We start from the raw sequence: 14,390 nt of genomic DNA on the forward strand, positions 1-14,390 counted from the left end.
CTTGATGCACCTTTTTGAGGCATACATGTTTTATTGTTGATAAAGCCATGTATTTTTAGAGGCAGCCATAAATCTATCGCGAATTGTAAGTTGCTTCTAATGAACTAGTAGAACTAAACCCATGTGCTACGCTTCTAAGGGGGTTATATGATGCGCTTTTGAAGTGCAACATATAAGACCGGAGCATATCTTAGCATAAAAGTGCCACTTATATGCTACACTTCTGGGAAGAAGCGCAGAATATTATCATCACTGACATTTGTATTCACTAACACAAATGAGTTTGATAACCAAATTGAAGTAATAAACTTAAAAAAAAGATATAATTAACACATTTATATAAACTATATTTTTATTAATGATTTCTAAATCATTAAACATACATACAATTAATAAAACCACAAAAAAATACATAATAACTAAAAACTACAAGACTACAACTAAGGAAAGTTCATCAAATTACAAAATTAATAAAAGGGAAAAAAAACAGCATCATTTACATAATCTTCATGCCACATCTTCATCACCCAAAATTTCAAAACAGATCCTGAAAACACCAAAACAAAATAACCAAGAATTAAAGATATTAAAAGACATTGTTTAATTAATAGAATCAAGAGTCCAATTGAAAACTAAAAAATCAAAAAATAAAACCCAAAAAGAAAAAAAAAGTGATAAAAAGAAAAGAATAATCATACAGCCTCAATCCAATACTGAAATGCCAACTCCTGCGCTTTAAATATAACCCTTTGCCCACCTGTATTAAACCATAAAAAATGCAAATGAAAAATAGGAAATTTTGCTAAGGAAATGAAAACAAACAAACAAAGAACATCATCTCAAAAGACAAATAAGAACACAGTTGCAGTTGGGAAAAAGAAAGGAGGAGAAGAAGAAAACCTTGGAAACAATTAAGCTAATTCTGTTCCAACGAGAAGCAGGAGTTTCAGACAAATAAATGAGAATTAGAGTCTGACTCAAGACTTTTGTAACTAACAATGAACAAGTAACAGAAAACATTAATACCAGAAATGACAAAATAAATCGAGCAAATTCATCAAAAATTCGACCCAAATTCATCAAAAAACTCTAGTATAACTTTTCTGGATCAAAAATTCGAACCAAATTCATCAAGAAATCAACTTCCAAAATACTAAAATGCATAAGAAATTGAACGAAAATCAAAACAAAAGGTAGGAATGAAGATGCACGGAAAATTTAAACCAACAAACCCAGAATTGAACAAAATTCACCAAACTTCGACCAAAACTTAATCCAAATTCGACCAATATCACCTAAATTCAACCAAATTTACAAAATCTTACACAATAAAACCCTGAAAATCGAGAAAAAAACCATAAAATAATTAATTCAAACCCTAAACACCCCAAAAACCACTTAATCGAACCCAGATATCCCCCATTAACTCGAACAAATCATTCCAAAAAAAAATTCGAGTCTCCCAGAAATTGAACCTACAATCAAAAAATATGAGAATAACAAAAACTTCGACCAAAACTTAATCCAAATTCGACCAATATCACCTAAATTCAACCAAATTTACAAAATCTTACACAAAAAAACCCTGAAAATCGAGAAAAAAAATCATAAAATAATTAACTCAAACCCTAAACACCCCCAAAAACCACTTAATCGAACCCAGATATCCCCCATTAACTCGAACAAATCATTCCGAAAAAAAAAATTGAATCTCCCAAAAATTGAACCTACAATCAAAAAATATGAGAATAACAAAAACGAACCCAATTAAACCCCCAAAAAAATCATAGATTCGAACTGTAAAAACATCGAAAAAGGGAGGAAGGGTGGTGGTGGCGGCCGAATTCCGGCAAGGACAGACAAAGGAAGGAAGGAGCAGCACAATGGAAAGAGCAGTGGCTTAACATAGAGAAATAGGATTTTTTAGGTTTGGAGGAGAGATTGGAGAAGGTAATAGGGTAGCAGAGATCTAACGGTTCAGTTTGTTTTATGACATGTATCAACGGTTAATATTCATGATCCGTGTGCTTTGTGTTATTTTCTTGTGTGCCCTTGATTATGATGATCTAACGGTTTAGATTTTGCCCATTAGATGATTTTGGATTTTGCCTTAAGAAAACAAATAATCCTACCAAATTATTATTCATAACAACTAATCTCCATGTTTCACATCCTAAACCCCAAATCTCATACCTTATAACCCCATTTTTCAAATAATAATATAATTATTTATAGTAGTAATCTCATATCCACTAATTGATCGTATATTCGTAGTTAATATATAATACTCATTATTATTATCGTTAGTTATGCTATTAGAACATATTAAGAGTCTATACTCATTAATAATCAATCGTGTATTAGTTAGAATAATTCCAATATTATTATATCGTAATACTAAAGTATTTAAGTCTACTGATAAAATAGTTTTTTATAGTCACTATATACAAAGTTAAGACATATAGCTCAAGTAGATGTTTTTTGTTTCAAAATGCATTTCTTATAAAGACGATTAACTCAAATATTGTATTGTTATCTTAATTAGCCTATCAACTACCATTGACACATTCGTTTAGTATAATATGTAATTTGAATCATTCAAGTAGATTTCTTTGTTTATGAAACGCATTACACTCGAGGACGATTATCATAATGATTACCCACTTACATTGACTAATCTATACACTAATCCATTTGTATTACTTTGTGTTTATACTAATGTATACTAGCTAGAAATGTAATACATTGATCTATACACTATCTATACATTGACATATAGTCGAAATGCAATACATTAATCTATGTACTAATTTAGTTTAGCCTAGTGATTACCCCTACATTGGCTTCCGTCACGTTATACTCGTATTAGCTTGTGTTGATCGACTTTAATCATCATTATCACCAATTATGATCACATTATACTCGTATTATTTTTTGGTCAATGATATGAGATTTAAGAAATGATAATGTTTATGGACAAGGGAATAACCGAGTAACTATCGTTGTGCAACTTATGAATCTGGCCTCGTTGTAATCACTTAGGCCTCACATAACCGTCGTTGTAAACACATGAATGTATGATTGTCATTTGTTATAGTATTATCAATGGACATATCATTTCCACACATCATCTTCCATCACAGCCGTTCATCATCATCATAATCAGTCAATCACAATCTATCATCAAACACTCATCTTCAATTATCATCAAAATCGCCGCATCATCATCAATCAACATCACAATCACCTTCGATCATCAGCATCATCATTAGAACCGCCATCACCGCATCATCATAATCATCCTTATCATTGGTAAAAGTCATTTTTGGCCCATTTTAACTAGGAATTGTTAGCCAATTTCCATTTGCATTATTTGTGTAAATGCAGTGGATGTTCTCCATATTATTTAAGTCATTTCTCATATTAATGAATATGTATTCTAAAAGGGTACGATTTCGAGAGCATAGAGCGTGCCACATATGAATGTAATTACATTTATTTTTTTATTTATTTAACCCTAATTTATTTATATCATTAATTTTATTTTATTCTTATGTTTTTTCCAATCTTATTTATTTTATGCTAATTTAATTGTACTATTAGTTTTTTTTTCAATCCTATTTTATCTCTATGAATCATATTGATAAACAATAATAAATAAATAAAAGTAATAGAACATATACCAAAGGGTATTCTTGTAATTAGGTTGTACTTATATCTCATATGTATATACAGTGTCTAGGATCCCTAATCAGGGAGGCCGTCACATTATTTTCACATGGTATCAAGAGCTTAGCGTTCCTGGAATCCTAATTTTTTTTCCCTTTTACATTGATTTTTTTTCAATATTATCTTCCACTTATTAATTAAATTGAAAACAATTAATCTCCTGTCATTGTTTTGCTTCCACTGTTGATTAATTAATTTTTTTTAGTATCATTGTTTTTAGGCACTCATCGTGCTTGATTACACTGTTGTTTGATTAATTTTCTGGTATCATTGATTACGTCATCTCGTAATCCTTTGCTGCTGCGTATGACTACTTCTCCATTGAATACTGCCACGATGGCTCCCTCGACATCTATTTTGATGTCCGTTCCCGCTTCTTCCTCGGTGGCACAATCAGTCGGCGTACATGGCAGCACGAGTTCTGAAATTTAATTTGGCCCAGCTCCCACGAGTCCATTCCCCAAGTTACTCAATCTTCTTCTCCTTTATTGAGTGTTACACGGTCCTCATCCAATGTTGATGCCCTATCTCCTTCAAGTGGTCCATCTTCTTTGCATTTGTCTCCTCCTATGCAAACTCGTGCCAAACATGGTATTATTAAACCCAAACATTATTCTGACAATGTTTCTCTCAGTGCAACTAATTTTACTCCTAATGATCCTACTAGTTTTAAGAAAGCTTCACAGGATCGTGAATGGCAATGTGCTATGTCCGAAGAGTTCAATGCTCTCATTACTAATAATACTTGGGATTTGGTACCATTAAACTCTAATTTAATCAATATGTTTAATCATTTTAGTATTGTACATTGGTATTAAAATAATTGTAAAACCATTCGAATACTATAATATAAGTTCACTTAAATAAATATAATTATACCATTACTTAATTGATTAATAGACAAATGATAGTTGTATAAGTAACGCTTTAAGTAAAAGTAATTAAATAGAAACTCAATTCATAACTCTAATTAAATAGTAATAATAATAATAATAGTTATATTATGCTAATTACTAAATGAAGTTATATTTAAATACTAATCATAATAATTTCAATAAAAATAACAAAAATTCAAATTATAATAGAATAATTGACTAATTATTAAAGTTACTAAGTTATTAAACCAAATGAATATAAGATTGTCAATCATGTGCTAGGTCATCAATCCATGTACTAGGTCATTCTTTTTCCTATTGGTCAAAGAATAATATCATGGACCATGAATTAGAACCCTTCAATTTGAGAAAGATTAAAATCTAACCATCAATTATAGATATTTCCCTAATCTTTCTTCCATCTATCTTCTCTAAAACCCTAATCCCCATCTCATCTGTGATCCGCCTACCTCTTCATCTTTCTCACATTCTCTCTCCTCATCCTACCATCCCCTCAACCACTCCTTCCTTGCCGCACTCTCAACTACCCCACTCCGTCGCTCGTCGAAGACTGCACCATCCGTTCACACTCCGTCGCTCGTCGATGACACTCATCGTCGCTCGACGCTGGTCGCTCGTTTTCAACCTCCCCGCCACACTCACTCCTCTATTGCCACTCTCAACCTCCCCACCTCATAACTGCCATTTTCAACCTTATCTCTGTTTTTAATTTCTCAATATTCAACTTTTTTTACGGATAGTTTAAGTTTCTAGTTTGGTGTTATTTAATTTTTTTTTTTTGTAACTAAATCTCGATTGGTAAGTTGGATGAACTACAACAAGTTCCTCTGTTCCTGTACTGATTAATTCATTGTATGTCGCAGTGGAGACTTTTTGTTTTCTTTGGTTTATTTGGTTAGAATGGATTTATGGTGATTTTACCCAGTGTTTGAACTTTGAAGCATAATTGAGAAAGTAAACAAACGATATCTTGCTTTCAAGTTCTAATTGAAAATATTTAGTTGTTTGTTAAGAAGATAAAGCACATAATTTTTTGTCTTATTGCTGAAAGGCAAAGCCATATCAGAACACAGAAATTTAATTTCTTCCTTTAACAAGTTTCTGAATCCTTCAATGGATAAACTAATCTTATCTAGCTCTCTAATCTCTAACTAAATCAGTAATTAAAATACATATTGATAATTCAAAAAGACAGAAACCCAATTACCATATCACCACATTTTGCGGACATACTTAAAACTTAGCATAATTACAGTCCATAATTTGACAAAAAAAGAGAGTTGTCATTTGAAATACCTTATTGCACATAGACACATAGTCATCAAGAAATTATTGTACTAGGTATATTTTCATATACAGCAATAAAATTCAGAAACCCAATTAAAATACTAATTAAGAGTAATTATAATCCTTCATGATATAATAATCAACTGGTTAAGGCTCAGGATAAAGACAAATCAATCTTAGAAATCCAAATAATATCAACCCGCAACAATCGTCTATACAATAAGATTCGTCAATGTAAATGGGTGAATTTAACACTTTTTTTAACCTTACATTATTAAATTTTTAATAAAAAAAACAGTAGATTATTATTGGAATTTTAATATCCACAATACACTATTGTTTATTTCTGGAACTTGTGAGTGTGTTGCTATGAAATATTATATGACACTAAATACATGGCTTTAGAGACAACTAACTACATTTGATGCTAAAAAATTTGGCTTTAGAGACAACTACATTCGTGTGACGGTAAATACATCGCTTTAGAGACAACTAACTACAGTTGATGCTGAAAAAATGGCTTTAGAGACAACTAAATTCATGTGACGCTAAATACATGGCTTTGAAGACAACTAACTACAGTTCATGCTGAAAAGAAATGGCTTTAGAGACAACTAAAGTCATGTGACTCTAATACATGGCTTTAGAGACAACTAACTACAGTTGATGCTAAAAAAATGGCTTTAGAGACAACTAATTCATGTGATGCTAAAAATATGGATTTAGAGACAACCAATATTCATGTGATGCTAAAAACATGGTTTTAGAGGCAACCAACATTCATCTGATGCTAAAATGTATCTTTAGAGGCACCAGAATATACTTGATACTAAAAACCAATAGAATTTAGACGTAACCATGTTTATGTGATGGTAAAAGGGGGTTTTAGAGGCAAGTCGCCCAAATGATGTGCCTTTATAGCCAAATTTATTTTGTAGTTGTAATCCCAGGCCAGGTTTCAATCAAGTCTGTGGAGACTGACCTTCACAGGTCGAACCAGGTTCAAATCAGGTCAATATCAGGGTGATCCAGCGGTCAGATCTGTTTTTGACACCACTAACGACAATTCAAGTGACACTAAAAAATATCTTTAGATGCAACAATAATTATGTGATGCTGAAAAAATTGCTATCGAGACAACTAATTCATGTGACGTTAAATCTGGTGTTAGAGACAATAACTATAGTTGATGCTGAAAAAATAGAGACAACTAATTCATGTGACGCAATAAATACATGGCTTTAGAGACAACTAACTACAGTTGATGCTGAAAAAATGGCTTTAGAGACAACTAAAGTCATGTGACGCTAAATACATGGCTTTAGAGATAACTAACTACAGTTGATGCTAAAAAAATGGCTTTAGAGACAATTAAATTCATGTGATGCTAAAAATATGAATTTAGAGACAACCAATATTCATGTGATGCTAAAAACATGATTTTAGAGGCAACTAACATTCTTCTGATGCTGAAATGTATCTTTAGAGGCACCAGAATATATACTTGACACTAAAAACCATATAATTAGAGGCAACCATGTTTATGTGATTGTAAAAGGGGGTTTTAGAGGCAAGTCGGCCAAATGATGTGCCTCTATAGCCAATTTTTTTTATAGTGTATACAATTGCATAATTCATTATATAAACATGGATTAAGTTTTAGTACGAATTACCTTTATACATTATTCGTTTTGCAAACTGTAGGATGACTATAATTGCACCATTAGCTCCCTCAGCATTTATGTAATTTATCATCTTATCAGCATATGTGCCCCATAAAACACATGTTATGTTGTCGTTCCTAATTATAAATACGAATACAAAAAAAGCTAAGTTGTTATATTAAAGCTACAATAAAATATAAAATATGGTAAAAGATTTCATATCAAAAAATAAACATCTATATATACATACTTTGTTTCGACCAGCTCAATAGTCATGCATTTCGATTTAGCGGTCTTGGTTAGTTCACCATACGCAGTCAATTGCCCAATTATATCTATATGTCGATTAAAAAAAAGTTACAACTTAAGGTGTACATTTCAAAATGAACTAAAAGTAATAGAAATAAAGAAAATGGTAATAGAAGAAATTAAACATACCAATGAGATAAACATCAGAATCTTTTTTGGCCAAAATATCACCAAATGGAACAAATTCAAAACCATATAGTGGGATATCCAAAGGATTGCAATCCACTATAGACAATCCATAATTCATTGATATGGTGAACTTATGTTGCGTAGTTAGCTCGTATCCACCATTATCATGTGACGGAAAATTTGAAATTTGTCTAAATCCTCCTTCCTCAATCTTAGGCCAAAAAGCAACAATTAGGTTCCTTTGAAAATTGGCATGTATTTTTGTACCCTATATAATATAATTAACAATTAGTATTATAAATTAACACATATATAATATAATTGAATATTAGTAAAGTAAACGAATACAAATATTAATCTATATAATATAATTGCAGATCACATACATGTACATCCAACAAAATCATTTCAATTCTACCAGCTTCGAGATTGTTCATAAAGTTTGGCTTCTCATAAACCCGTATTATCCGGACTTCAATAGTGATATACTTTGTTTCCTTAACCAAATCAGAAACATTAAATATTTTCTTAACAGGTGCATCATTTCGGGATGCCATTTGTGTAGCAAAAATATTATATTGAAAGATAGAATAAAGTGTAGTAAAAAATGAATTAAGATTAGGAGTATGAGATGAGTGTGTATCTATATAAAGTGAAGTAAAAGATGTATTTTCATTAGTATTTCATGTTAAGATGAAGCTGTTTAAGGAAATGATTTGGTCCGTCCCAATTCGTTCAGTGATTGTAGGAATTACTTACCTAAAATCTGAATATCTCATAATATATCACCGGTTATAAGATTGCTTACAATAAATTGTTACCTTAATTGAAATCATTAAATCACTCAAAATCAGATCATAAACTACTTCAATTAATAATATATATAGCTATTTTAACTTCGAATAACCCATATATTCCTGAAATACAATTATTACGAAAAATGGTATCATGATTCCGTTTGAATTAACACTGAGAATTAATATATTTTCATATCTTAAAGATTATATCTATAAAAAATTTTGCCATGATACATTCTCATCTATATTAAGCTAATTCAATATATATAATTGGTGACATAAGTATATCCCATGTAATATCATAGCCCAAAATCGTAATATCTTTTTATAGATATAAAAAATATAGGACATATATTGGCATGAGGATGCATTTCACCGGTTATAAGATTGCTTACAATAAATTGTTACCTGAATTTAAATCATTAAATCACTCAAAATCAGATCATAAACTAATTCAATTAATAATATATCTAGCCTATTTTAACTTCGAATAACCCATATATTTCTGAAATACAAATATTATGAAAAATGGTATCATGCTTCCTTCTGAATTAACGCTGAGAATTAATAGATTTTCATATCTTAAAGATTATACGCCTTAAAATTTTGCCATAATACATTCTCATCTATATTAAGCTAATTCAATATCTTTCATTGGTGACATAAGTATATCCCATGCAATATCATAGCCCAAAATCGTAATATTTTTTTATAGATATAAAAAATATAGGACATATAATGCACAAACCTTACCTAAATTGGCGTGATTATATTATTTTATTAAAAAAACTAATATGAACCCAGTGCATACTAATTAGTGTGCACCCGATCCATATCACGTGAATTTAGGATAGTGTATATTAAAATGATATAGTGTATGTTAAAATGATATAGTGTACCTATGTATAATATAGTATATCTATTTTTGATATAGTGTATCTAGTTTTGATATAGTGTATATTTTTGTGATGTGTTTACGTAAATATTTTCCTATAGGATATAGTGTACCTAGTTATGATATAGTGTTCCTATAGGATATAGTGTACCTAGTTATGATATAGTGTACCTCTGTATGATATAGTGTACGTAGTTATGATATAGTGTATCTATTTTTGATATAGTGTACCTATGTATCATATAGTGTATCTATTTTTTATATAGTGTATCTATTTTTGATATAGTGTATAAGTGAGTACTTCTTAACCGGTCACGTGCCTGGGCCTGGTCCACACTATTTTTAGTGTGAACCGGGTCCATGTAAGACGGATTGTTATTTTATTACCTTACTTACAATTAAATATTCACTCCAAATATACTACTGATTTAGCATTGAGAAATATATGTTGAATACTCAATATACTTATAGATTACCATGTTTTCTTTGGTAAGTATATATTTTGAATCTTAAGTAAGCAAACTACATAAATTAACGTGATCTAGACTTGTAAATAATAAATGTGGCTCAATTAACTACAAAATCTGAAATTTAAATCGACCAAATTTTAAGTATTTAATTATAAGTGTTTAATTAAATATATGTACATTGCTTTGATATGTGGTCAAACTGAACATAAGTTCCACAACACTAAATACGTGTCATTTACTATGGAAAAAATATAATATTAATAATAACTAATCTTATTGAAAATAAAAGTCTTATTATGAAAACAACCTTAATACAACTGAAAATAAAAATACAATACTTAAATAAAGCAAAAACTTAAAATAACTATTTCATATCTTAAAAAATCTAGTGGAGCAATAGTAGAAAAAATGCTGCTTCGCGATTACATAGGTATGCATCACATAAACTATTGATATCATCGGGACCCAATGCGAAGTAATCCCATTTGTCCACAATGTTGTCATATGCATGAAGGTGCCCCTTATCACACTTTACCACTTCATCTGATTCAAGAACAATGTTATTATTTAACCAAAGGGACACCATCATATCTCGTACAGTTTCTCTTAATTGAACCACTTGATCTATTGCATGCTGGTGAAAAACACTTAGGAATAAGGTTACACCCCTCTTTTTGCGCTCTTCATCCACATTGCATATAAGCAAAAGTCCCAATAAATAAGTGGCCAAGACATTGCTCTTTGAATGTGCCAAGTCGATGTTTTTCAACCCTTCATCTAACAACACATAGGTAAAATATTGTACCTATGAAAAAGTATTTAGTTATGTTGATAATGTAAATAAATAAATAAATATACAGGGGATAAAATTTCGTTAAACAAAAAATAAACAACTTTATCATGCCATAGCGCAAAAGTGCTCCGGGGTTCTTGTATTGAAAGCACAAATCAAAAAATTTTGTTTTATTTTCATCATTTCGCCAAGAACGCAAGTACAATTGTTCAAAAGAAACTTTCTCATAAATCTTCTCATCATACGACATTTTATTAATAGCCTTGCAACTGAAAAAAATAATAATTTCATAAGATGACAACAAAATTTATACATGCGGTTTTATTTCGGAATAATGTATGTAGCACTTAGGTAAGTAAGAATTATATCCCGTCAAAGAAAAAGTAAGAATTATAAAACTTACGTCAATCTGCATGCAAACAAATCAGGTGCATTTGCAGCACCAACGCGTGAAAGAATTTCAATAATAATTTCAGTAGGAAGGGCATGAACAATGTTAGGCTTCTTTGCAGTTGGGAATTCCATGATTGAGAGTATGAGAATGATAAAATGTATATAATTTTGATGGTGTATTTTGGAATTGAGTGAATTGTAAACTATATGCATGTATATTTAGGCTATATATAACATGCATAAAAAAGGCATGATTAGGGAAAATGAAAGGATGTGTCTTTTGGCAACAATATTTTGAAAAACGGAAAGTCACTATTTAATGGCATATCATACCAAAATTTCGTAACTGTCAAATCTATATAAGGAATTTTTACTAAATTCATTAAACAAAAAGACGGCACTTAATATTTTTTTTTTTTTAAAGGTGACTAATGATTGTAATATTTCTTTGAAATATACGTCAATTATTAATGATTGGAATAATTTAGTTTATTAATGTAAGTGTTTGGTAATGAATCAATGTGTAATAAGGTTTACAAATACACGTATATATATTATATATATTTATTGGTATTAAATTTTCATTCTATTAAGATTTAGGAAACAGCGAAGTGGTGGAATTATATAATTAATAATGCATAACAAAAAGTACTAAACTTACATTTTAATTGAAACAATCTGTAAATAAGAAATTCCAAAAACAAATAAGTTTAAATGCATAACAATTATATTTTGTGATCCATTCTTTTGCCATAAGTAGGAAACTTGCAAGTGAATTGATAAGCACACTCTTCGGCCCAGTAAACGTGTGTAACATCTACAACTTCATGAACTTTTGATTTCAAACCTAGCAATGTCGCTTCAAGTACGAACACATATGCATCTCCAATATGGGAGAAAAGTTTGTTCCGTAGATTGTCCGTGAAATTAACCTTAAAAAAACCATTCAATTATAATGCGAAACTTAGATTACAAAATGGTTGTAGTGTAGAAGTTTATTAATATTAACATACATAACTCTTTACGTTGTTTCGGTAGATCAAGAGTGGACATTTGTAATATAAAACAAATTTGCTTGTAAGATAGTCCAACACATAATGACCCACTTATATCCTTAGTTTTGATATGTATGAATAGGCAATCCAAAGTATTCACATAAATCTCATATATTCTCCCAACAACCCTACACTTGCATTCCTACGATGAAATAATGAATTTCATTTACATATATTTATATAAATCAAAACGAAAAAATATAAGATATTATAAAGTAAATATGAGATAGGACATATTCCGTTGTATTTGTGAAAATCAAAAATCGACAAACGCATTGAATTTGAGATGCATAGTAATTTATTGAGCGGGAGAGAAGTCTTATTTATCCATATTGTCTTGTGTCGCGCGAACAAATTGATCGTTATGAAACCTAATTATACAATTAAAACATGTATTTAATTGAACACGTTAATTTGCACATGATTGAAAAAATGCTCCAAAACGCATGTAAGTATACATAATAGCTTACCATTGCTTTAGCTTGCTTGGAATCTTTGTCCTAGGATTGATCATGATTTGTGTGTTTTCAACGGATTGCAAATAAATGCCTATGAAATGTAGTAAAAAAAACAAACGGTATTTATAAGTATTTAAAAGCAAATTGTAAACATATGTTACCTAAATCATACAATTTGTATGCTTACCATCGTCATTTTTCAAAACCACCCCTCTTGCTAAAACAACCATCGCTTCTTGTAATATGTCACAACTTAATTGTTCTAATTGGTCAAAACAATTGTTGACAACACATAGTTTCATAGCAGTGTAACTGATATACGTACAAATAACGAATCAATATGTTGTTTATGGCAAAAAAAAAATCAACTACATGTAATATAAATCACAACAATATAAAACTACCTCTTGTCAATTAGTATGATATATTGTTTGTTGCTTTGTCGATCTATTTTTGATTGAACACGTCCCATATAGATGCGTACTCCAACAACAGCTAACATGTCATTTTTTTTAGAATTCCACAGTAAAAAATGTGTTTATTTCATATGTATATATATTTATGATAACATTAATACTAAACGTGGAAAATGATAAAGAATAACGCAAATATAACAAAACGTGGAAAATTAATAGTTAGAATGTTTTAACAAATGATAAAAATTCAGTTAAATTAATACTAAAAAACGTGGAAAATGATAATAAAAATACTGTGTTAACAAATGAAAAAATATAATATCTTAGACTTATTTAAGGAGGAAATATACAATATATATATATATATATACATTTTTCCTTATTGTCAACATCAACTTGTCCTTCAAAGAATTTAGCAATGTGAATTCATCTTTTCGTACCTTATTGGCATGAGGATGCATTTCACAAAAATGTATGACAACTTGAGAGGAAAAAAATATCACAATAGAACTACCTTTTGTATGTTCAATATATATAAGACAAACAATAACGCAAATAAAAGTATGGGTCTCCTGAAATCAATTTATTTCGGAATCAATCAATGAAAAATTCACTGGAATATTTTGTTTGTAAATTGCCAATTATATTTGCATTTTAGATTAGTGTTTTAATGTATGTGTTTGGTAATGAATCATTCGGTTATAAGGTAAATGAAATCAAAATCTTTAACACACATAAGAGTATCAAACACATATATTCCATGCTAGATTGAAAATAACAAAATAGTTATGTTAAATATAAAATTTAGTCACATTTTTTTTAGATCCGAAAAAAAAATTAAGTGGTGCATTATATATTACTTTTCCTTGATTAAACTAAATTCATGACCATGAAAAATAAAGAGAGATAGATAGTACATATTTAATATGAAAATTCAAGACAATACATGAGAAAACTAAACTACTTCATTCTTCAATACATCATCTCATCTTTTGATTGCCAATGGTTACACACCTTTAATTACATTACTGATTTATTAGAGAATCCAAATACTGAATTGTTCCCTTTGCTTCTGTTGTTGCAAGTTCAATCTTATTAC

The 14,390-nt window shown here is 29.9% G+C and overlaps 2 protein-coding genes across 2 annotated transcripts; both read right to left on the reverse strand.

Moving 5' to 3' along the window:
• Positions 1 to 535: 535 nt before the first annotated feature.
• LOC125498848 (uncharacterized) lies at positions 536 to 8,571 on the reverse strand. The gene is made up of 6 exons (XM_048647145.1): positions 8,401 to 8,571; positions 8,015 to 8,282; positions 7,827 to 7,911; positions 7,586 to 7,713; positions 699 to 757; positions 536 to 547 (listed from the first exon to the last, which is right to left on the reverse strand). Exons 1-6 carry the CDS (start codon positions 8,569 to 8,571, stop codon positions 536 to 538), a joined length of 723 nt encoding a protein of 240 aa, XP_048503102.1.
• Positions 8,572 to 10,561: 1,990 nt separating this feature from the next.
• LOC125498847 (uncharacterized) lies at positions 10,562 to 11,494 on the reverse strand. The gene is made up of 3 exons (XM_048647144.1): positions 11,373 to 11,494; positions 11,190 to 11,238; positions 10,562 to 10,981 (listed from the first exon to the last, which is right to left on the reverse strand). Exons 1-3 carry the CDS (start codon positions 11,492 to 11,494, stop codon positions 10,562 to 10,564), a joined length of 591 nt encoding a protein of 196 aa, XP_048503101.1.
• Between the last annotated feature and the right edge of the window lie 2,896 nt (positions 11,495 to 14,390).

This window comes from Beta vulgaris, chromosome 6 (genome assembly GCF_026745355.1).
Source record: "Beta vulgaris subsp. vulgaris cultivar EL10 chromosome 6, EL10.2, whole genome shotgun sequence".
In the NCBI taxonomy this organism is placed as follows: domain Eukaryota; kingdom Viridiplantae; phylum Streptophyta; class Magnoliopsida; order Caryophyllales; family Amaranthaceae; genus Beta; species Beta vulgaris.